Source organism: Papio anubis, chromosome X (assembly GCF_008728515.1).
Source record: "Papio anubis isolate 15944 chromosome X, Panubis1.0, whole genome shotgun sequence".
Taxonomy (NCBI): domain Eukaryota; kingdom Metazoa; phylum Chordata; class Mammalia; order Primates; family Cercopithecidae; genus Papio; species Papio anubis.
Genome location: NC_044996.1, coordinates 126966654 through 126992921, shown reverse-complemented (window position 1 = coordinate 126992921; position 26268 = coordinate 126966654). Strand labels below are relative to the sequence as shown.

The 26268-nt window shown below is 38.0% G+C and overlaps 1 protein-coding gene across 5 annotated transcripts in view; it reads left to right on the top strand.

Annotated features, from left to right (window-relative positions):
- The window catches only part of CDKL5 (cyclin dependent kinase like 5), a 225932-nt gene that overhangs the window by 111365 nt on the left and 88299 nt on the right, over window positions 1-26268 (top strand). For all 5 annotated transcript variants that reach the window (XM_031660487.1, XM_031660488.1, XM_031660484.1 and 2 more), the window contains one exon: window positions 24921-24966. In XM_031660487.1, the coding sequence (XP_031516347.1) occupies window positions 24921-24966 (46 nt within the window). The remainder of the gene's footprint in view (window positions 1-24920; window positions 24967-26268) is intronic.

Here is a 26268-nt window from a genome sequence, read left to right as displayed (position 1 = left end):
TTGAAAATATTTTCTCCCAGCTTATAGCTTGCTTTTTCATTATCTTAACAATGTCTTTCATGGACCAAAAATTTTAGTTTTGTTAAGGTCATTTATCAATTTTTTTTTTTTTTTTCCTATGGACTGTGCTTTTGGTGTCAAATCTGAGAACTCTGCCTGGCCCTAGATCCTGAAGATTTTCTCCTGTGGTTATTTCTAAAAGTTTTATAAGCTTACGTTTTACATTTAAGTCCATGATCTATTTTGTCAATTTTTGTACAAAGTGTGAGATAAAGGCCAAAGTTCTTTTTTCTTCTCCCTTATGGATGTCTAGTTGCTCCAGCACCATCCATTGAAAAGTCTATTCTCCCTCCATTGAGTTCCTTTGCAGCGAAAAATCAGTTGGGCAGATTTGTGCACCTCTAATTCTGGATTCTCTGTCTCTCTTCTAATTTCTAGAAGAGACTGTATAAGATTGCTGTTAATTCTTCCTTAAGTGTTAGACATCTCCAGCAAACCCATTTGAGCTTCCAGATTTCTTTTATTGGAAACTTGATAATTATAATTATATATTCAATTTCTTTAATAATTACATGACTCTTAAAGTTGTTTATTTCATCTTGGTTAACTTTTGGTAGTTTGATTTTCAAGGAAATTGGTCCATTTCTTCTAAATTGTCAAATGTAGGAGTGTAAAGTTTGTAGTGTTCCTTTACTTCTTTTTAATGACTGCAGGATCTGTAGAGATCTTCCTTGTTTTGTTCCTGATACTGATGATTTTTGTCTTCTTTCTTTTTATCTTTACCAGTATTGCTAGAAGTTTATCAATATTAATTGTTCTTTTTGTGGAATCAGCCTTTTGCTTCATTGATTTTCTGTTTTCAATTTCATTGATTTCTGTTTTTATCATGATTATTTCCTTCTTGCTTTGGGTTTATTTTCTTTTTTTAGTCTTGAGGGAAGAATTTATCTTATTGATTTGTAACCTTTCCTCTTTTTAAAAAATGTATACATTGAATACTATAAATTTCCCTCTCAATACTGCTTAAGCTGCCTCCCACATCTTTTGATATATGTTGTATTTTCATTTTCATCAAGTTCTATGAAATTAGAATTTTCTTTCAGACTACTTCTTTGACCCATGGATTATTTAGAAATGTTAGATTTCATTTCTATTTGGAGATTTTCCTGTTGTCTTTCTCTTACTGATATTTAATTGGATTCCATTGTGGTCAGAGAAAATACTCTATATTATCTCAGTTCTTTAAAATTTGTTAAGGTTTGTTTTGTGGCCCAAGATGTGTTCTATCTTGGTGAATATTTTATGGGCTCTTGAAAGCAACACGTATTCTGCTGCTGTTGGGTATAGTATTTTGTATATGACAATAAGACCCTGTTGGTTTCATTTTCTTATTTTTTTTTGTCTTCTGGAAGTTTTAGGATTCCATCTTATTTATACAGTTTTTTAGTATATCTGTTTGTATTGTGTTCTTATTGATCTAGGTATTAAAATATACATTTGTGTTTACCACAATCTGTTATCAATGTTTTACCACTCAAGTGAAGTGTAGAAATCTTACTCTCCTTTAGACCCTTTTGCCCTCCCCACTTAAAAAACATATATGTCTTAAGTATTTCTTCTACATACATCGAGCACCACATCAGATGGTGTTATAATTTATAATTTTTGTCTCAACCATCAAATCTGATTTATGAAACTCATGAGCAAAAGGATAGTCTTATATTCCCCACCTTTTATTTTTGTAACCTGTTCTAATATTTTTTTCTTAAATTCCAAGCTTCTTTGGTTATCTTTTACTTTCTTTGTTGTTGTTGTTGTTTGAGACAGGGTCTCATTTTGTCACCCAGGCTAGAGGGTCACCCAGTGGTGCAATCACAGCTCACTGCAGCCTTGTGACTTCCTGGGCTCAAGTGATCCTCCTACCTCAGCCTCCTGAGTAGCTGGGACCACAGGTTTGCACCACCACACCTGACTAATTTTTGTGTTTTTGGTATAGATAGGGTTTTGCCATGTTGCTCAGGCTGGTCTCGAACTCCTGGGCTCAAGCAATCCACCCTCATTGGCCTCCCAAAGTGCTGGGATTACAGGCGTGAACCACCACGCCTGGCTGGTTATCTTTTACTTCCTATTTAGAAAACTACCTTTAACCATTCTTTAAGGGTAAGTTTGCTAGCTACTTCTCTTTGTTTTCCTTCATCTGAGAATGTCTTTATTTCGCTTTCATTCCTGAATGGTATTTTTGCTTGGTACAGAATTTCTGATTGACAGTTCTTTTTTCTCTTCTCTTCTCTCTCTCTTTTTTTTTTTTTTTTTTGAGATGGAGTCTTGCTCTGTCTCCAGGCTGGAGTGCAGTGGCGGATCTCGGCTCACTGCAACCTCTGCCTCCCAGGTTCAAGCAATTCTCCTGCCTCAGCCCCCCAAATAGCTGGAACTACAGGTGCGTACCACCACACCCCACACCCAGCTAATTTTTTTATTTTTTTCGTATAGACGGGGTTTCACCTGTTGGCCAGGATGGTCTTGATCTCTTGACCCTGTGATCTGCCTTCCTCGGCCTTCCAAAGTGCTGGGATTACAGGCGTGAGCCACCACGCCTGGCTGACAGTTCTTTTATTTAGTGCTTGAAAATTGTTGTGCTGTTTCCTTTTAGCCTCTGTGATTACTGATGAGAATACACTGTCATTCAAATTGTTTTTCTCCTATAGGTAAGGTGCTGTTTTTTTGTTTTTGTTTTAGTTTTCAGAAGTTTCACTATGATGTGTCTTGGCTGGAATTACTTTGGGTTTATCTTGTTTGGAGTTTGCTCAGCTCCTTGAATCTGTAGGTTATATCTTTTGCTAAATTTGGAACTTTTCCATTGTGATTTCTTTGAATGTATTTTCAGCTCTACTCTGTTTGTCCCATCCTTCTGAACCTCCAGTGACATGAATATTAGGTCTTCTGTTATAGTGCCACATGTCTCTCAGTCTCTGTTCATTTTTCCCCCATCTATTTCTTTTCTGTTGTTAAGACTGGATTATTTCTATTCTGTCTCTAAGTTCACAGATTCTTTCCTCTGTCTTCTCCATTCTGTTGTTTAGTCTGTTCACTGAGTTTTAAATTTCAGTTATTTGTTCTATTTTTCAATTCATGAAGTTTTTCTTTGTTGTTCGTTTTTGTTTTTTTGAGACAGGGTCTCACTCTGTCACCCAGGCTGGAGTGCAGTGGCACAATCATTGCTCACTCCAGCCTTCACCTCCCTAGGCTCAGGTGATCCTCCTGCCTCAGCCTCCCAAGTAATTGGGACCATAGGTGCACTCAGCTAATTTTTGTTTATTTTGTAGAGACAGGTTTCACCATGTTGCCCAGGCTGGTCTCCAACTCCTGGACTCAAGCAATCCTCCTGTCTTGGCTTCCCAAAGTGCTGAGATACCAGGTGTGAACCACCATGCCTGGCCTAAGTTTTTTTTTTATATCTTCCATTAATTTTTGAGAGTTCCTATATTTTATTATTTGGTTCAAGTATGTTTGTAATTACTCTAAAGTATTTGTATGATGGCAGCTTGGAAATTTTTGTGTGATGATTCTGACATCTCTACAATCTTTGTTGGCACCTGTTAGTCTTTTTTGCATGTTGAGATTTCCCTACTTTTTAGTATGATGAATAATTTTCTACTGAAACCTGGACATTTTGGATGTTATGTCATTAGACTCTGGATCTTATTTAATCTCCTGTTTTTTCTTGGCCTTCTCTGACACCCCCTCTGGAAAGGAAGGGGATGGAAGTTGAGTTTTCTAATTCTACCTCCATTGACACCCACTGAGAGGGGCTCCTTGCTGCTGCTTTGTTGGGTGGGAATTCCAGCTCCCTAGGCCTTTGCTGACCACTCTGGCTGGGAGGGCCAGGAGTATCTTGTTACTGCTCCCCATGTTGGCCTCCACTGACACCAGCATGGCAGGGGATTAGACATGTTCTCTACGCAGCATTTGCTGGCATGGGTGGGGCCCCAGTTTTCACTGTTTCGTGGCTGGGGTAGAGTAGTTATTGTCTAAAGTCTTTTGTCCTGCTAGGCTGTTCTTTTCCTGGTCCTTTAGCTGGAGAAGAGAAGGCTTTCGTTGGGGCTCTTTTTTGTCTGTGCCCATGGGCTCTTCTGGATTCTTTATTGAAGTATTTTTATTAGGGTTGGTTTAAAATCCCTGTCAGATAATTCCAGCATCTGCTTCATCTCAATGTTAATGTCTCTTAATTGTCTTCTTTCATTCATTCAGGTTGTGATTTTCATGGTTCTTAATATGATGATTTTTTTTTAATTGTATCCTGGTCATTTTAGATATTGCAAGACTCTGGATCCTGTTTAATGTGTGTTTTAGCAGGTAGCCACGCAGTTGAGGTATAGGATAAGGGCAGATGTGTATGTTCAATTTCCCTCTTGGTCCCATTGATACCACCTCTGCAAAAGCTCCACTTTTACTCACACTACCTCATTGCAGATGGCTGGGGTGGATGTTCAGCTCCTCACTTGGCCCCACCAACACCTTCCCAGTGAAATCGGATCTCAGATTTGCACCTGCCTTATTGCCTCTGCTACATCTTGCAGATGCTACCCTGGCCGGGAAGTCAGAGGTGCTACTGCCTGATGGGCAATGAAAGATTAGCTCCTTGGTCAGCCTCACTGATCCCATCAGGCAGGGAATTGTAACAGTGCCGCCTGCTTTCTCAGGATGTATATGTGTAAAAGAGTGTTTTCCCACTTGGCCCGGCCCGAACCTCAGTGGGGTGGTGCTGCAGTTTTTCCATTGCTGCAGTTTTTCCATTTTCTTTTTGGCGGTACCCTCCCTGTTGCCTGGAATGGGGAGGGTATTGCCAAAAAGATTTTCAGTTGTTAGCCTACCCTTTTCCTGGCCCTTTGGCTGAACGAACAGGTTTTTCTTGGAGCTTTTTTTTTTTTGTATTTGTCTATCAGTGGTTCCAGGTTGAAGGCTTTTGCAGCACCTTATTGGGCATATATGGAAGACAGTAAGGAAACCCAGGAACTCACTGCCGTGTTGCCTCTCAAGTGCCGAAGTCCTATTCAGTGTGCCATCTTCTTTCCATCTTGGCTTCCTATGCACGTTTGTGTGTCATGGTCAAGGATTTTTAGTCTTAAGGAGGAGGACCTGGAAGGAGTGGGGCTGCTCCATCTTGACCAGAATGAAAAGTCTGTGTGTGCGTGTGTTTAATATATAATGAAAATTCTAAAATCTGTTAACACCATTTTGTATAATAGTAATACTATATTTTAATATTTAAAGAATAAACTTAATAATTTATTCTTTAAATACACTATGTATCAGGCACAGTGATTGACCCTTGGGTCTGCGGATAGGACTGAGACATAATCCTTACTTTCAAATAGCTGATAGTTTTGTAGAGTTCAAAGACCTGTGGAATCAATTTTAATTTGCCCCATTATACTCAGATGGAAACCACTCACAATTCTTTTAGAAATAAAAACGGAATCTAGCTTCATACTACCTGACTGGTAGTATTGTGGGAGCTTCCTCCCGTCTCATTGGTTGAGATAAGCCTCCTTTGGTTTATGAGGTACTAGGCAAATTGGGAAGGGGTCTAGTGCTTAGTGCCTTGTTGTTACTCTGGTTACAATTAAACCCTGTGCCAGGAGCTGCCACCCAGTGGGTAGTGCTTCCCTGGCCCCAACTCTCCAGGCTATGGTGCTTAGTGATCAGACAGATGGAATCTCCGCAAGTACCACCACTGTCAGAAGTCCTGAACACCCCTCTCTGCCTCACGCAGAAGCTGTGGTCCCACGATCCTTCCACTCCTGGAGGAACCTTAGCTCTATTGGATGGGAAGTTCAGCTCGACTGCCTTTGTGAGTCCGGGCTTTATAATAATGACTGTTCTCCCCATGGGCAGGAGAAAGTAGACCTCAGGGATACAACCCCATGATCTCTGAGTTCCTTTAGAAATTTGGTTTTGGTGATTTGGGAATGCCCAAAAGTAGAACATTTTTGAACTTTCTTCTTGATGGTAAGTGGGTGATAATGGTGATAATGTTTCTTTAACTCTTGTGTGTTCTAAGCATTTTACTTGTATCTTCTCATTTAATCCTGATAGCAACATCAGGAATAAGTTATATTATTATATCTGATTTTCTCCGCAGGAAATTGAGGCACAGAGAAGTTAAGGAACTTCCCTAAGGCCACTCAGGTAGTAGGTGGTAGAGCTAGGATTCAAATGCAGGCAGTCTAGCTTAGAGCTGAAGTTCTTCTTACCCTTCTTTCAGTGATGTGACAACCTTTGAGTTTTATTTTGCTTTTTTATTATTTGTTTGAAATTAAGATTGATGTATCTAAAATAAGTGTTCCAGGCTTCTAAAAAGTGCTGCACAATTAAATATTACTAAAGTATGTTTCTAATTAGAAAAGTTTTTTTCTTTCTTACTAAACCACATAGATTTGGGAACAAGAGTATAAAAAATAACCAGTAATAGGTTACATTTACAACTGTTTGGAGTATAGTCCTTTAATAAGCAGATTTTTTGGTTTGTTTCTGTAAGTGGGAAACAATGATTTTGTTAGAAATCTCTGCTTTTGGCCAAGTGCAGTGGCTCACACCTGTAATCCTAGCACTGTGGGAAGCCGAGGCGGGAGGATTGCTTGAGCCCATGAGTTAGAGACCAGCCTGGTTAACATAGGGAGACCCTGTCTCTAGAAAAAGTACAAAAATTAGCCTTGTGTGGTGGCACACAGATAGTAGCCTATAGTCCCAGCTACTCAAAGGATGAGGTGGGAGGATCACCTGAGCCTGGGGATGTCGAGGCTGCAGTGAGCCGTGATCGAGCCACTGTACTCCCGCCTGGGTGACAGAGTGCAACTCTGTCTCAAATAATAATAATCATAATAAAGAAAAATAAAAGGAAATCTCTGCTTTTTTGTTTGATTGCTTAGGGCTCAATAAAAAATTTAACCAGATTATTTCTGATTATGTATATCTATTATATATCATATTTTGTTATACATTTTTGATCATTTCTATTGTTTTTACATGTGTTTATGTTTAAATACAGGTAGTAGAATAACTAGAAGGATGTGACTCACAAGTCATTATGTAAATATTATCCATGCCAGTACATTTAAATTCTGTAGGGACTTAATTGTAAGGCAGTTATAATATAGCCATGTTCCTCTGTTGAGAAAAGATTCATACTGCCCTTTACCTTGCTTTTTCAGTGAAAACGTTTAAATATTTTCATTCATTTGAAATGTAGAATCAAAGTTTCATTTACATGCATATTCTGTGTACTTGGTACTGTAATCTTACAGTTTGTTCTATTATTTGTAAACACAGAATGTGAATATAAATTTTCTGCCATGTTTTGTTAGGAATAATGTATTTCTCCATTAATTTACATGTTTTCATACCATTGGCTCTTAAATTTCCATGAACACTAGCCACAATGTGATTTATCTGAGGCAGATTTTTTTTCAAATTCATATTGATTTATCTTCCATGCCACTTGAATATATTTTGTTGATTATAATAAGATTCTTTATTAGTTCTAGCTCAAGAGAAACCACATGAGTGAGCTTTAAAACTTCAGAGTAGTTCATTAAATAGACATTTGGTAACACACCTACTCTAGTGAGTCCTGTTGGTTGTTTGGGATAAAGGGTAAGAAGGGCATGGTCAGTGATTACAGAGTGACCACACTCTAGAAGGGAAAGGCTTATTATTGCGGCACAGAAATTGGGCATATCTCCTACTTCTTTCTTTCTTTCTTTCTTTCTTTCTTTCTTTCTTTCTTTCTTTCTTTCTTTCTTTCTTTCTTTCTTTTTTTTTTTGAGACAGAGTTTCCATCTTGTCGCCCAAGCTGGAGTGTAATGGCGCAATCTTGGCTCATTGCAATCTCCGCCTCCTGGGTTCAAATGATTCTTTTGTCTCAGCCTCCCTGGTAGCTGGGATTGCAGGTGCCTGCCACCACGCTCGGCTAATTTTTGTATTTTTAGTAGAGATGGTGTTTCGCCATTTTGGCCAGAGTGGTCTCGAACTCATGACCTCAGGTAATCCACCTCGGCCTCCCAAAGTGTTGGGATTACAGGCGTGAGCCATCGCACCCAAAGAAGTTACGTATCTTCCTTCTTTGGCCAGCATGTCCTTTGTCTCATTTCTTATTGGTCACTGTAAGTTTCGTCAGAGGTATTTAGAACAGGTGGGGGCCTTTCTGCTAGGTCTCAGGGGCACAGAGTTAAGTGAGGCACCTACCCTCATGGATCTTAATCATTGTCTGGCTGGGAAGTGAGGCTGCGTGGCAAAGCATAGATTCCAGTGCAGTTGTGGTGAGTGGTTTGCTGGAGGTGTGAATAGGGTCTTGAGATCACGAAAAGAGCAGTACACAAAACAAGCTGGGGGATCCTGCAGTGCTTCCTGAAGGAGGGTTTTGAAGGAGTAAAAGGAGTGAACTAGAAGTAGAAGGGCTGGCTTCTTGTCATTTCAGTAAAGCTAAAACACCACCTCCTTAGATACTGCACCAGTACTCTACTGAATTGTCTGTTTTGTTACGATAATCTTCTTGTTCTGTTACTTGTTTCCTTGTTATATGTCCCTTCCCTCCAGAATGTAACATCTGTGTATTCCCAGTGCCTTTTACATAGTAGGAGCTTAAAAAATGTTTGTTGGTTGAATGAATGAATTAATGAATGAAGAATGAATGCTTGAGGCAGAGTGTGAGCAGATAAAAGCAAGTGTGTGTGAAGGCTTAGTTGAGAAACTAACTGCAAATGATTAGGTGTGACATGAGCAAGCGAGCTTTTCCTTGCAAATTAGGAGGTAAAGCATGGAATTAGAACGTTATCCCGAAGGCCTCCAGGCTGCATGATGTGTAATGCAGCATTCTTTTCCTGAATTCCTGTGATTAACAGCTGTGAATATTTTAAATTTTCATTATGTGCAAAACTGATGATCTCACTGAGGCCATTTAGAGAATATTATTTGAAGAGGATTTTAACTGGACTGCCTCAGTGATGTTCTTGACATCAAGTAACCAGACACAAACATTTCATTCAGGTTTACAGTGTTCTTTGGCTAATTCTCTTGAAACATTGAATTATGCCACTGTTGTTTCAAGACAACAGACAAAACTTTTGAGAGTTTTGTCTCTTCCTCCTTTTGCTTTAGTGCTCAAGGTGTGGTGTACATTGGTCATCAGGCCAATGTGATGGTGATAAACAGTTCCTCTTCCAGGCCTGTGTGATAATACAGTTTAATTGAGCAGACTTTTAATTATATATGTATGATAAAATGCTAGATACTTGGATGTAAGACAGACTAGACATATGTTAGGAATAATGCTTAAAATCTTAAGGAAATTGAACACTTGTTCAAAGGATTTTTAGCAAAGCAATTTTATTTTTGCACAGAGGGGGTGCCTCTTCGGCCAGTTGTCATGAGAGTATACTTGAACAAAGGGCACAAGAGTTTTTATTTTTGATGCAAGTTTTGTTTTTGTAATTTTTTTTTTATTGGCCGGGGTTAGGTTGTATAATTTAAATTAATTTTGGTTGGTTAAACATTTGTGTTGTTTTGTTTTGTTTTGTTTTAGATAGGGTGGGGATGTAAAAGAAAGTGAAGGGGAAGGGGTGTTTGTAATGAGCTAGAAAGTGTTTTTTTTAAATAAGGGAAGGAATGTGAGCTGGTATTGATAATGCTTGGTATTGAGGCATGCCTGGGCATTTAACAAAGGCAAAAAGGAAAAAGGAGAAAAAAGGTGGGGGGGGTACTATGAATTAAAGAATAAAAGATTGATCAGATTATTTGAAAATAAACCTTATTATATTTTACACATAGCTCTTTGAAAAATAGCATGGGCTGCTGATTTATGTCTGATAGCCTTCTCTTTCTGTGCTAAGAGAAAGTAAATCTGGCATTTTCTAGTTTTCTTCACAATGCATAATAAGATATGAGGAGTTATTACAAGCCTAACTAGATACTTTGAAAAATTAGATTTTAGGAAAAGAAAATAAAAATTGTTACTACCCTACGTTGAATGTATTTTTCACTTTTCTCTGTAGATACGGTTACGGCAAAACGCTGTGACTTGGAACCTTTTTCAGATTTCAATTGTCTTATTCTGCTTCCTTGCCTGCTTTGTGAGCACATCTGTCAGAAAGTGTGGTCACAGGGTCCCTAGAGATAACCCAGCGCAGTGCTTGAATAGGGAGTTTCTATGTTTCTGTTCTTACCTCACAGTGTTTCACATGTTAGCAGTGTCATAGCGATTGCGCACCTGAGCACCTTGTGCCTAGGTAGCCCGAAGATGTTATACAGAACCAAATTGCTGTTTGTTTTATTTGAACTTCGGAGTTTTGTTAAGCTCGTTCCTGTTCTAAAACAGCCATATCTCTTGTGAATTGGAAAAAATTAAACCTTGGTGCATTGGCTTTATTTGCAATTTTAGTATTCTCATTTCTTACAAAATGTAAAATTAGGATATTGTATTTGCCAGATCTTAAGACTTATAGATTTTATATACATGCATGCACAATTCATCAGTGTGTTGATGAATAAAACAAATAATAAAATATAACAAAAAATAACAAAACAGAATCAAGCTTTTTTTATGGAGCACTAATTTATTACCATTTTTGCTCTACTGTCTCTAACGTCAGCAGAATGTATGAGTATGTACTCATGGGTCTGGCTTTTGTTCAGGCTCTAAGAAAGCAGTGAGCAACTTGCTCAGTAGTAGCTATGCTATTGTTAACTACCTGTACATTGTTTATACATGAATAATTGCAAAAATTAAGTATACTGACTTCGATGGTCTCTACATAACTTACTGAAACAATTGGTCATAAGAAAGGCACAGTCTGTCCCTCCCTTGATAAAGGAATCTCTAGCAAGCTCTATCACTTGTTCAACAGAGCAATAGATTTTTTTCTTCATTTGGACAATGCATTTTTATGCTGATCATCAGTCCATAATTTTAAACTTTGTTTTCTATTCTGTCAATATTCTTGAATCTTTATTTAGCAGGGATAATACTTTTGGAATACCTGATGATGTATCTTTGGTCAATAAATTGGTTTTTCTCTTCTGATCTTTTCTTTTATCACGTCCCCAGGAAAGAGAGCAGGATGAATGCCACTTTGTAGGGGAAATTCCTTGAGTATTAAAGGAGAAATGAAGGACAGCCCATTCAGGTGTCAAAGGAATGTGGGAAGAACAGGCAGAGTTAGAGCAGGCAGGTGGTCAGGTATATATGTCTTGTCATTCCCCACCCCTATCACCTTAGGGAACTGAAATTCAAGGTTTAGGGGGTGGGTAGGTTGAGGGTAAGCCAAAAGTGAAGGAAGCTTATGCCCCATCCCCTTCTTGTAACTCAGGGAAGAAACTGTCTTGCAAGGCTGCTTTAACGCAATGTAAGCAGCCACAGCAGAAGAAAATGTAGCATACTGTGGTTAGGTGAAGAGGACTGCCAGGCCTCCTTTAGCTGGTGAGTGGCTTCTGAGAAATCCCAAAGTTACTTCACACTCCAGGTAGCTGGATTGAGAGCCAGTGAACCTGTCAATGGGAAAGATGTGTTGAGGGGCAAGCTGATACCCACACTGTAGCTGACAGCCACACTAGCTGACACTGATTGAGCCAGGTCTCGGGTATAAATGAGATTAAGGAGTCTAGATGTCTTCGGCACCAGTTAGAGACAGACCAGCTAGGGTAGATCCCTGGACTCTGGGCCAAGAGAGCACACCTGAGTCTACGGCCTCCATGAGCTCTAACAGCAGCATCTGGCCAGTGTCTGGGGTCCACACCTATAAGGAACCTTGTCTTGGAGACCTGAGAATCTCTACCTTACTACAGTGAAGTTCTGTAACCTCACCCATATCCATACCCACAGCTGCCATCTTGGTAGAAGCAGCAGGGAGAAAATGGAAAAACTGAGCATTTACCTGAACAAGACTATAAACCAGAAGGGACTGTGCTACCATATAATGCAAGTTAAAGTCAAGTGTGGGGGCTTGAAAAGCAAGGTTAAAACAGTTACAGAAAATTTTAAAGCTACGTTTTCTTGGCACAGGTTAAATTTAGTGTGCTATAAATTACTCTTCCTGCCACAGCAAGATAGTCTTTGAGGATATATTTCCTGCATTTAAATTTAAATTTTGTATTCTTCATTCACAGTGGAACATAGCTTTTAAGTCCAATGATTATCTGAGGTTTAGATTGCCTGCAGTTGGCATGCCTGATGCCATCGTGGTCTCAATTACTTGATCACTAGAAGTGAAATTTTCATTTTTTCATCTCATTGTTATAAGGACAAAATGAAATAGTAACACAATTTCACAATAACTGCATTATAGACTTGATGGTTAATACTAAACTGAAAGGCTGTCTGACAGGCATCACTGCCATGTAGTCTTCAAAATTCTCATTCATTTGCAGACAATTTGCTGTGAATTTGGTATAGACAAGGTGGTTTGAGGGTATCTGCAATAATGTTTGAAGGTTTGGGTTTTATATAAAAATGAGATGCATGTCAAATTTTATATGATCTATAAATATGGAGCTAGATTGTTTTGAAAGTTCACCTTTCTCTCTTTCCATTGAAAATAGTTGGTATTTTCTGCCAGAGGGATTAAGGAAAATTATTCTCTGAATGTCTCATTTTTCATTTTGATAACTATATTTTACTTTTTGAACATTTTATTAATTACCTAATCTATAATATGAACATAGGGTAGTAAATTTATATTAGTCCTGGAACTATGAGGTAAATTATTTTTAAGTGATTCATCTTGAATTACCCACTTACATACAGTAAGATGTACCCATTTTTAGTGTATAGTTCTGTGTAAACTAGCCCTCTTAATTCCTTCTTTGGCATTATCAGCCATCGTCCCTTCAGGCTGATACTCTCTATAATAGTTACAATGGAGCATATTAAACTACTTACAAAGGATTTCTGGATATGTGGGTTTGTTTGCATTTATCAATTAAGTGGTCCAAGACTTTTAATTTGGTTTTGTTCTCACATTTGTGGCACTCAAATGTCAGCCATCTAGGTGGCCCCAAGTCTCATAGCCTTACTAGATACCTTGACTTATTACTATTATTATTATTTGAGACAGAGTCTCACTCTGTTGCTCAGGCTGGAGCACAGTTGCAGAGTCTCGGCTCACTGCAGCCTCAACCTTCCTGGCCCAAAAGATCCTCCTACCTCAGCCTCCTGAGTAGCTGGGACTGTAGGTGTGCACCACCACACCCAGCTAATCTTTTGTAGTGTGTGTGTAGAGACAGGGTTTTACCATGTTGCCCAGGCTAGTATCGAACTCCTGGGCTCAAGCGATTTGCCCGCCTCGGCCTCCCAGAGTGCTGGGATTATAGGCATGAGCCACCATACCCTTCCGAAACTTTCTAAAGCATAGAAAAACAGATCTAATATGTCTCCTAGGGAATCTTTCCTTAAAAAAAACCGAAATGTGGCCAGGCGCGGTGGCTTATGCCTGTAATCCCAGCACTTCGGGAGGCCCAGGCGGGTGGATCACAAGGTTAGGAGTTTGAGACCAGCCTGGCTAACATGGTGAAACCCTGTCTCTACTAAAAATACAAAATTAGCTGGGCATGGTGGTGTGCGCCTGTAATCCCAGCTACTCGGGAGGCAGAGGCAGGAGAATTGCTTGAACCTGGGAGGTGGAGGTTGCAGTGAGCCGAGATTGTACCATTGCACTCCAGCCTGGGCGATAGAGCGAGACTCCATCTCAAAAAAAAAAAAAAAAACAAGAAAAAGAAAAAAACCTGAAATGTATATATTTGTATTCTGTGTTCTTGGCTGGTTGGTTTTTCCTTATATACCAAGGAATGTCTTTTTCTTTTTAAAATTGTGGCAGGAAAAAGTGCTTCTGTGTTAGGCTGTGGTAGAATTAGTAACTGATATCCAAAGAGAAGAATGAGCCAGGCCAGCAGGATATATGTTTTACATTGGCGACACAATACAGTAAGACATTTGCACTAGCTCTTGTCCTTTTTTGCTGAGCACATTTTGGACCAGTTATACATTTATTTCTTAACTACAAGCTTGCAGTCTAGTGGTAGAGTCAGACCTTGATCAAGTGATCATGTAAATCTGTAAAGGTGGAACTTTAATGCAAGTTATAAAGAAGAGGCTCTTGCTGAGAGAACACCACAGGGCCTTCAGATCTCATCAAGGAGCTGTGGGAAGGCTCCTCTGAGGAAGTGAGGATTGATTGAGCCAGGATCTGGGGGATGAGAGAGGATTGAGTGAGCAAGGGAGGGCAAAGCTTGCAAGAACAAAGGGAATAGACCCTAAGGCAGTAGAGAACGTGGCAAGGAGAGACGTGACTCAGCAAGCAAGGGAGACCTAGGGAGAGGAGGCGGCAGAGCTACCTGGCCTGCTATGTGGAGCAGCTGCGACAGAGTCGTCAGGTCAGTGGAGTTTGGGAGAATTTTAAGGGGAATGGTGGAGTTCGAAATCAGATTTCCTTTCCCAAGGAAGAACCTAGTTGCTGAGGGGATGAACATTATCAGAAGGGCCGTGGCAGTACTCATGGTGAAAGTGCCAAAGGCTTGACCAGGGGTAGGAGGAGCATTCAGGTACAGGACAGTGGACCCATTTGAAAACAATGTAGGAGGCAAAACCCAACAGCACTTAGTGATAGACTGGATGGATTTGGATTTGGTGGTGCAGACAGGGGAGATGTCAGCAGTGATCCCAAATTTCTGGCTAGTGTTCACTGAGATATATGGGACAGGAGACAGGCCCAGGTTTTGTAGGGGAGGATGCGGGAATGGTTAGGCGTTCTGTCTGAATATTTTACACTCATACATTCTCATTTTACATCTCAATAAAAGATGCATGGAGGGCAGATCCAGCCCAGAGATGGTAGAAGAGATTTTATGTCTTACTGGAAATAATGAGAAAACAGAGTTGTTGTGTTGGAAATTTATCACTGACTTGGCTTGGAGGCAGTTTTTTGTGGGTTTTTTTTGGAGACAGAGTCTCACTCTGTCTGCCCAGCCAGGCTGGAGTGTGGTGGCGTGATCTCGGCTCACTGCAACCTACGCCTCCTGGATTCAAGCGATTCTCATGTGTCAGCCTCCCAAGTAGCTGGGACTACGGGCGTGTGCTACCATGCCAGGCTAATTTTTTTGTATTTTTAGTAGAGATGGGGTTTCACCATGTTGGCCAGGCTGTTGTCGAACTCCTGACCTCAAGTGATCTGCCCGGAAGGCAGTCATTTTATATGCAAAGTCTCTTTGTGAGATCCCACTTCTCACGTCTTCCTTTTTTGCTACCTGCTGTCTCATGTTCTTGAAAAAGTATTAGTATTTTCATAAGACTATCCTCTTTTTAGAGACTGTACATGAAGTAAATACATGGTTTTTCTTGTAATGCTTTCTAAATTATAAGTTTTCTTAAAGTACTCTTAGTGTACCATTTAATTCTAATTATGAGCAGGTTAGAGTTTACATCAGTGTTTCCTGTAATAATAACTCCATCATGTGAACCTTAATAGGCAGTTTTGCCATGTATTGGTATAGACTCCACTAAATTGTTTTTGGCCAAATGTAAAACATTCCTGAAATTTTTACAAAAAAAAGGAAATGTGTTTTCAGTATACCTTTTGGTATATTTCACTGTCTTTTTTTTTTTTTTTTTTTTTTTTCCTGAGACGGAGTCTCACTCTATTGCCTAGGCTGGAGTACAGTGGCGTGATCTCAGCTCACTGCAACCTCTGCCTCCCAGGTTCAAGTGATTCTCCTGCCTCCGCCTCCCAAGTATCTGGGATTACAGACCCACACAATCACGCCGGGCTAATTTTTGTATTTTTAGTAGAGATGAGGTTTTGCCATGTTGGCCAGGCTAGTCTCGAACTCCTGACCTCAGGTGATCTGTCCGCTTCGGCCTCCCAAAGTTCTGGGATTACAGGCGTGAGCCACTGTGCCCGGCCATTTCATGGTATAATATTTTAATAGAACCATATTACAAAAGTTATAAAAGTAATCATTGTTTTATAAAATGAGTGTAGACATTTTAGTGCTGTGATAATTTTAATAATTTTTGGAGAATGGATCTTTTAATCTTCTTTCAATTAAAATTTTCTTCATAGCATACACTTTTCAGTAAAGCTTTACCTGATCTCCTCAACAAGGATCATTCTCAAATTTTTTTATTATACTCTTTGTTCTGGGGTACATGTGCAGAACATGTAGGTTTGTTAGATAGGTATACACATACCATGGCATTTCACATTTTTAAGGGGAATGTTTATAGGGAAATACCACAAATGGTTAAATGAATAAACTCAAGCAGAGTTTCTGCAATTTCTTAGCACTGTCGACATTTGGGGCTGGGACTGTTGTAGGGACTGTCCTGCATTGTGGGATGCTTAGCAGCACTTGGTCTTTACTCATTCAATCCCAGTAGTGCCCCCAGCCTATGTGACAACCAAAAGTGTCTCAGATGTCTTGGGGGAGCATGGTCACCCCCTCAAGGAGAACCCTTTAACTAGATTTCTAGATTTTAATCTCAGATACAGATTGTATTTTTTAAGTGGGTTAAAAAAAGGCACATGTGGCCGGGCTGCTGTGGCTCAAGCCTGTAATTCCAGCACTTTGGAGGCCGGGCTGGTGGATCACGAGGTCAGGAGATCGAGACTATCCTGGCTAACATGGTGAAACCCCGTCTCTACTAAAAATACAAAACTAGCCGGGCGTGGTGGCGGGCGCCTGTAGTCTCAGCTACTTGGGAGGCTGAGGCAGGAGAATGGCGTGAACCCGAGGCGGAGCTTGCAGTGAGCCGAGATCACGCCACTGCACTCCAGCCTGGGAGTACACAGCGAGACTCCGTCTCAAAAAAAAAAAAAAAAAAAAAAGAAAAGAAAAAAGGCACATGCAATAACATATGCTAGTTGCATGATTTTTAGTGCACAAAGCAATACAATTTATGGGCAAATTCATTTGTAGTGATAAAAATGTGTGGGAATGATACATATCAGCTTCAGGATAGAAATTACCTCTGGGTAGAGGGAATGGGAATGAATGAACTTTTATATTTTGGCATTTTACGTTTCAAAAGGCAAGAGATCCATAGCAAATAAGCCAAAATATTATCAACTGTTAAATCTGAAGGGGATATACATTTTTTTCTGTATATTTGCATGATCTTTTTTGAACTCCGGCATATCATATAACATTTGTTATACTTTTTAGCTTTTGTCATGCATTTTTTATTACATACCAGGTTGTAAACTTCTATGTATATAAGACAGCTTCATTTACTCACTCATGTCAAACACAGGATACAAAAGAAAACCTTACATAAAGCAGAGGTCCAATAAACATTTGTTAGTTGACTGATTGAAATGCTTTTTTTCTTTGGTATAGATTTTTTGTGTGTGAGATTTGGTCTGAAGTACTAAAACTTAGCAGTAAATCTAAGTTTTAGTATTGACAAACTATGGTAGTTTTCAAATAATAAATAATGTAAGTCAAGATCTCTAAGGAATTTCCTGGAGAAATCTAGGTTTTATCACTGAATAAATATCATGGATGGTATTTTATATTTCTATAGTATTTGGCAAATGCATGTTAGCTCTGATATAATTTACCTGCTATAGAATGTATCCTGTGCTTGAATTTCCTCCCATTTTATAATTTTACTTATAATGTAAAGATAAATACTTTTGGACTAAGTTATTTTAGAAGGTTTACACAGTAAAAAAGATAAAGATGGAAGTAATGAAATATTTGCCTGTTCTTTTAAGTGTATAAATATTATAACATATTATTAGAAAACTATTTAGAAATGTTCATTGGTACTAACATTTCTCCTTGGTGATGTGTGTTTGTGTGTTTCAGAATCGTTTTCTACAACAAAATTTACATACATGGCTTGCAAAGGCAGTATAGCATGATTATGGTTGAGAAATGGCATTCAGAATCAGTCTTCCTGGGTTTAAAATCTCAGCTCTGCTACGTCTTAGCTGTGTGATCATGGGACAAATTATGGAACTTCATTAAAACTCAGTATCCTCATCTGTAAAATGAGCATAAGATCCTCCTCAGAATGATGAATTGAGAATTAAGTGAGATAATCCACGGGAAGCACTTAGCATGGGGCTGGGCACAAAAGTACTTAAAAATAATAACTTAAAATGAAGCTTACTTTTTCAGGGACCATACTGGTCTATAAAGTAGTAGTTTCCCAGCCTGGCCAACATGGCGAAACCCCGTCTCTACTAAAAATACAGAAATTAGCCGGGTGTGGTGGCGTGTGCCTGTAATCCCAACTACTCAGAAGACTGAGGCAGGAGAATCGCTTGAATCTGGGAGGTGGAGGTTGAAGTGAGCTGAGACCACGCCACTGCACTCCAGCCTGGGAAACAGAGCAAGACTCTGTCTCAAAAAAAAAAAGTACTAATTTCACTTGATCTTAGCCAAAAGGCTGAGAAACAATAAAGTAGTAGTTTCTATGTTTGTAGGGTTTTACTTATGCCCAGGGAGCAGACAGGATATTTGCAAATAAAACGTGAACAGAAATATTTACAATACTTTAGTTATCAAGTTATATTCCCTGCTATTTGGATGATGAAATAAAGAATTTCTCCCAAGAAAACACTTCCTCAGAGAGTAATTAGAAAACGAATTGTAGACTACAGACGGCCCTCCATATCAGCAGGTTCCACATTGATGAATTCAACCACCTGAGGATCGAAAATATTCAGAAAAACAAACAAAAATTTAAAAATACAACAATAAAAATACATATAAAAATAACACAGTATTACAACTATTTATTTGCATGGCATTTACATTGTACTAGGTAGTGTAAGTAATCAAAAGATAATTTAAAGTATATAGGAGAATGTGCACAGGTTATATGCAAATACTATGCCATTTTATGTTAGGGATGAGCATCCATGGATTTTGGTATCCTCAGGGATCCTGGAACCAGTGGCCCCCTCTATATCATTGTAGATACCGAGGAATAACTGTTATAACCTTTTGAAATGGCGTAATCCGTGAATAGGAGAATAAAAGAGTATTTTATTCTGTTCTGTTTCATGATACCTGTTGGATATTTTAACTTAGCAAAAGATTTGAAAAATAAGACTCCTGCTACTTCCTTATACAGTGTATGATCAGTTTAAAGAATTCACTGTTCCAGAGCATAATTAAGTTATATAACTGCATTTTAAAATAACTTAGTAAATTGTATGGCTGTTAATACCAGTTAGTTGCTTTGCCAGAATCATAAGTAAGGGACAATTAATACTGCTAATAAAACAATGACCCAAAACTTTAGACAATCAGCAACGCAAGTGAGTTGATGGTTATAAGTCTCTCTGTCTAGTATGAGTCTCTAGTGATTGAGGCTTGATTTTTATGGGGTAGAGATCTTGAGAATATTGAAGGAACTATAGGCTCTCCAGATATTTCTATTTGTTAGTACTCATAACATTTATTTTTTATTCTCTTTCTGATTTTTTTTTTTCCAGCTGGGGAAATTTATTCTGGGAAATGTGAAATGCCTTGATATGGTTTGTTTACTCATGGAGACGGTAGTACAATTCAGGAACCTTTATCTAAAGTTACCTGGTCTTTCTGTTTGTGTTCCAAAATACATAATACAATTCCAATTTTAAGGTAGAATTAAGGGTGAGGCATAGAATTATCATTCATAGATTACTGATGTATTTGATAACATTCTTAGTTTATTGCTTAAGATGTCAGCTTTTAAATACCTCATATTTTAAATAAAGACACTGAAACAAGTAGCAAACTATGCCTATCTTGCTAACTACAGCTGGTGACATTCTGTTGCAGACGTTGTGGGGGCAATGGTATGCTTTTATGAATAAATTAAATTCAAAACAAGTTTTTCGGAGTTATTTTTTGTATGTTTTTCTCTTTGTCTACACCTTTATTATATATAGCATCTCAGGGTGGTGGTAGAATAAGTAATAAAGCTTGGCGTGTTACTTCCTACCTCTCCATTAAATACCCATGAAGTTTTACAAATTAATAAACTAAACATCGAAGATTGCTAGCAAAGTCCAGGGAGAATTAATTTTATTAGCAGTACTGGGTTGAAAGCATACTCTTGAACATCATGCTGTTTATCCTACTTTATGAACCCAAATCAGGCCAGATATCCAAAGGGAGTAGAAAATGCCTTGGACCCATGCTCACAGGAACTGAAAAATAAGCAACCATCTCACTGAGGTTAACCATAATCTGACACCGCTGGAGCTGGAGTTCTCAGCCCCCTACTAGCCTGCATTAGCATCTGCATTTCCAGATCTTTGCAGAGACCAAAATGTCCTAAATATAGTAAGGGAAGAAGCAAGGAAGGATTGGAAAAGGCATGTACTATCCTAGGATTCGAAGTCCCCCGTGGCAAAGTGTGGTGAAGGTAGAGGGAAGAGAGGCTGTGCTTAGAAATGTGGTCTCCAGAATGCCATGAGGTAAACAGCTAATGGCATGTGCTCTTCTTATTCAGAGAACCCTGCCCAGGCAATTTAACCTCAGACCAGCCAACCCCAATGGGAAGGATATGTGCTAGTGAGCCAGGTTCTAAAATCGGGCTCGGGGTGCATCAGTTCATATTTGAAGTTCAAGTTGAGGCCAAATGCCAGTCCTGGTGGATCTCTTTCCATCTTAGTAAGAATGAGTTTTAAAGGGTGGAGCAGAGAAAACACTATGAAAAGATAGGGGAAGATAAAACATTGCTGTGAAGATTTAGAAGCAACACATGGTTCTGAAAATGACTTTTTCTAACAAACCAATAAAGTTAAGACATCTGCTTAGTCTCCCATACGAAAGCTAGGAAGATAAGACCTCTACAGAGAGTGAATAAGCTAAACAAGGCAAAAAATGCAGAAGTTGGCTGAGATAAAGACAAGTGAAAGAAGCCTTAAATGGATAAAACAAAATTGTGTAGCACTTTTGAACTCATTAATGTTCATTTACTAAATATTTATCGAACACCCACTATGTGCCTGCTATTCTAGGTGCTGATGATGCAATCATGAACGTTGCATACTAAGTACAAAAACTTAGTACAAAACATACTAAACAATTATGAAAGATCCAACCTAAAAGTTGTAAGGTTTGTGGTGGAAAATAATAGAAAAATAGGAGTAGAAACAACATACAAGGTTGCTATAAGGAGACTTTTCTAATTTCATTGATTTCCAGGTATTATTGATTGAAAAAATACACATACACACACTCACACACACTCCTCTAGATATATTCCGAATAATTTAAAATTTTTATTTCAAGGAAAAGGAAAAGTTCTAACAGTATTTAGGGAGAAAAAAGAAGTGATCTATATTGGAACAAAATCCAAATAGGCCTCATACTTCTTTTCTGCTACAAATACCAGAGACTGTCAGGTCATTGTTCCCCGTTTGATGCCTTATGTGACAGTATTGTAATTTCTTTATGTTAGAAAATGGCAGTCCTTCTTTTTAGACCCTTAATTTCCTTCTTCTTGGAAAAATATCTTAGTATATAGATTTTGTTACAAGAAGACACTTTATTCCTACCTGCATTAAGTTGCTTTAATAAGCATATAGACTCTGGAGTCTGTGATGTGAATGGCATTTTCCAGGGCTTTATGGTGCACTTAAGCTTCCAGTGACTCTGAAGAATAAAAGGTTGCCTTCCCAAGAATTCCGTGCCTATCAAGTTGCCATGTATATGTGAAGATGTTCAAAAATGCAAAGACTTGGAAAATAGGACACTTTGTCAGAAAATCTTTCAAAGATGTACTCTGGCTGAGCAAAACATGAATGCAAATCAATCACTCAAATATGTATAAACCATACAAGAAAAGGACTGGTGGTAAACAGTGAAGCAAACTGAATATGTAAAAAAAAATAAAATATTATAGCTCATGTATCTATAATTACAAATTAAATTCAACAGTCAAACCCTGCTCTCAAAAATAAATATATTTAACAAAATGGTATAAGAAAAATCAGTGTCGATAACCTCAGATTAATTTAAAACAGTTCAAGGTCACAATACTTTAAACACTGGTTCTGGCGTAAGAACAGATCAGTAGCCTATACTAGACTAGGCTAGAGTCCACTAGAAAGCTCTGAAAGCACATCTAGTATCTATATGTAAGGATGCTAAGATGTAACAACTAAAAATATCTGGTAAAGGGTATTGGGAAAATTGGTTTAGTGTTTAGAAATTATATTAAATCTGGATTCCCTCACCATGTCATATATTAAAATAAATTACAAGTGAATAAAGATTTAAGGAAAGAAATAATGAAAATATCAAGATACATAAATGCAGATGAATATTAACCATGCTCAGGCTAAGTAAGGACTTTGAGCACAAAAGTAATGGACATAATTACAAATGCCTGTATCAGTAAACTTGACTATGTAATAATTTATATTCAACAACAACAAAACTCTAGCGAGCACAACAATCTGGGGAAAAGATTTGTAACAGAATTTGGCAATAAGTTATCATCCATGAATCAGCAAGAAAATATTAACCCTGGGAGACCGGATTTCACTTATTAGAAGAAAACTTCTCTAATCTCATTGAATGCCAGAGAAGTTTTTTTTTAATGATTTTATTTTGTTTTGGCAATGGGTGTAGAGTGAATATTCTCATACACTGCTGAAGGGAACTGTGACATGACGGTTTTTTTGGATGTCAGTTTATCAGTATATATTGGGAACCTTTAACATTCATACCCTTTGAACCAATTATATCACTTATAGAATTTACTCTGTGGAAATACAGATGCAGATGTTGAAGTATGTTCATTAATAGACTTGTTAAATAGCCATCCATGAAAAATGGTGGTTTTAAAAATAACAGCTTGAAATGTTGCTTATATAATATCAAGTGAAATAAAAACAACATACAGTAAGATATCCAGTATTACTACTACCATTTGAGAAAAATTTACTAGAAGAAAATATACCAAAATATTAGCAAGAGTTAATTTTGTAAATGTCTTCTCTATATCCTTTTTGTACCCTTTATATTCTTTTTGTATTTTCTGTAATGAGTTTATATTATTTTTATAAGCAGTTTGAATACATGTGAAATGTTAAATTCTTTCCAGCATCTTCTCTTAATTGCATGTGTTTTGCACTAAACACTGAATTGGTTAATGTAGAAAACTTCATCTGTTAGACTTCATTCTTTAAGTAAATACATAAACCATATTGGGGGAGGCGGAGAGAGTGAGTTTTGAGGAGAGAGGATTTTCGTGGTATTCTTGAAAGGATAAATAAAAGAATAAACATTTTATTTGACCCCCATTAGCCGTCGCTTTATACAGTAAATTGTATTTATGAGATGCCAGAGAAAAATAACTAATGAATTTATTCAAGGTGGTATAAATGTGCCAGTTACAAATTTAAATTTGTAGTCACATCAGTGGACCGTTTTGAACTGAGTAAAATCTTTTATAAAATCAGACAAAATTTTAATGCCTAGGATGCAATGAAAGAAATGTATGTGGGAGTCTTTCAGTTAGAGTGGAATATAAGATGGAACACTACCTGGAACAATATTCATTTGAGATATGTGCAGTTTTTCTCTATTCCTGGAAGCTACACCTTTGTGCTGTGAGAAAAGCAAGAGGAGGTTCCTGATAGGGTCTGGTCTTTCAGTTATGCTGTAGGTAGATTGCTAGCTAGAGCCATTAGAAAAGGAGCTGGGTAAGAACATGATATCAATGTATTATGGGAGAGTAGCGTATATAAAAGAGTCACCTTTGTACTACGTGGGATAATATTCTAGCTGATAATCTTCTGCATTACTTAAAATTGGCAGTTCTTCCTTCCCAATAATAAAATACCTGGAAGAAGGAGTTTCTTTAAGTCAGAAGATCCATTAATGTACAAATAAATTGTACCCTATACGTACAAGTAAGTTGTCTGTACCCTACAATCCTATTCCTTCATTAAAAACAAAGACACAGTACCTTTAAGTGTCTTTTTCCTCCATAATTTATAGCACTTGCCTGGTATTGTGTTTAATTTTAAAGTCTTTGTTTTGATGCAGGGACGTTTTATTAAATATTAAAAGATTTGATCTGAAAGTGTCCCCACTTAGAGTAAAAAAGAACAGGCCTGAGTCATTCAGAAGGCTTTCATATGACATGTTGGCTTTGAAGAATTTATATTAATTATTTTGCCAAAAGCTTTTTTATTGCTTTTATATACCAGAATTGGATACAAGTTATTTAGTTTAGTGGTACTTAGTTCTTAGCATTTCCATTTCCTTTCCAGCCCTTATTTTCTTTCCTCCCAACCAAAAACAACAAAAAAGATTTTCATATTTTCTTTTAAGGCAGAATTCTGTTATCTCTTCTGTTGAGAAGAGATAAATAAGGGCAGGACGAAGGTGATGATTGGTATTTGGTGATGGAATGTTTATCTCACTTTGGATTTGCAATGACCATCAATAGGGACGAGCTGGAGAAAATTAGATATGCTTGTTAGCATTCTGTTACCAGCAACTACTGTGTATTGGAGAGGCCCTTTCTTGGTCTTAGAAGGCCAATTAAAATGTGTCTCTGGACTTCAGAGGGCAGTACAGATGAGAGTCTGCCACTCATCCTGGCACTTTTGAGTATCCTCAAGACATTGACACTAATGATTTATGAGTTAAGCATATTCCGTCACCGTATCTGCTCTTTGCTCCACACCCTCTCCCTTTCTTCCTTTCCTTCCTTGACAATGTTTGTGGGGTGATAAGAAAGAGAATTTTGGAACCAAGAAATGAGGGGTGGCGGGGGAGAGGAAGATGATGTATTTTTGACACTCTGGCTTCTTGCTACTCTGTCCCAGAATATACCTCCAGGCAATTGGAATCCCCAGTCGGAAAAACACTGGAGAATGACTTTCCTTCTGCTTTCTTTTCCCTTGCAGGAAACACATGAAATTGTGGCAATCAAGAAATTCAAGGACAGTGAAGGTAGATATATATATATATGTATATATATCTGTATATATGTATTTTTCCTTCTGTATAAAGTTTTTATAAATAGAGTGTGGAAGAAGTGGGATCTAGCTGGTCAGACACTGTCTATTCCTGATATTTTGAAGTCACAGTCTCAAAGTGAATATAGCTTATTTCTTATGCTTTACTTTCAAACATTTAGTTCCTTTTATGTGGATCTTTTCAAATCTCACGATATTAGAAAATTCATCTTTTTATTTTAAGGTTGCAGTCAGCTTTGGAAATCTTGCTCCAAAGGCTGGTTAGAAGAAATGTTGTTTACGCTGTTTCTAAATATTATTAAAATTTAAAAACTGGCTTCAAGTAAATACTTCTGGGGGTCCACACAAATAGCAAGTACTATGTGAAAGATTTCAGTATTGGTTACTGTCATCTCCAGCTCCTAGTCAGAATTAGAAATACAAGGATATATTGAGGGATTGATTTTATATTTAGAATAATGCATTGGGAGAATAAAAGCTTTTTAAGAAGAAATACTATGCTTAGGGGCCTTCATCATATCCGGACCATTTCAGACAGAGTTGTAAAATTACCCCATGCTGGGCAAGAAAGTTTAAAATAATGCATTTCAGTAGTTCATTAGTTTTAAACTCTAGACTGTTGGCCATCCAAAGATAGCCAAATAGAGAAACTCTTGACAAAAATAGGTGTGGCCTTTAAGGTGCTCTAGGCAACATTTTTTTTTCAGACTTTTTGGACTGAGACCCACACTAGAAATATATTTCATATCCTAACCCAGTGTCCGCACACATATGTAACACTATATGTAAATGAAGCAAAAATGTCACAAACTTCTTTATTATATGAATGCGAAGCTCTCTACTTTCTGTTCTCTCCTGTTCATATAAATACCTATTGTGACATCAAATAGATTGACTTCACCACTAATAAGTCAGAGCCTGCTATTTGAAAAACTATGGTCTAGGTGTAAGAAGTATCAACACAGCATCAATCTTGATATCTAATCAGAAGTATGGAAATAGCAGTCATAACTTACCTTCATCAGCACACATCCCCTAAGTGATGTAAGACACCAGCCTCTATATTTATGAACAGTTTCATCACCCTCACCTCAGAGACTTAGCAAACATTAAATAACAAAAAGGGACTTGCTCCAGGATAGATGCAGTAGTATTTGATGTAATCCATCTCTGATGTGCTAGTTATATGAAACACATGCATATCAGCTGGGAACTTTAGCAGTCATTGTATGGGCAGGCATAAAGGGAAGGTAAAAAGGGGAAGGTGAAAAAGAAC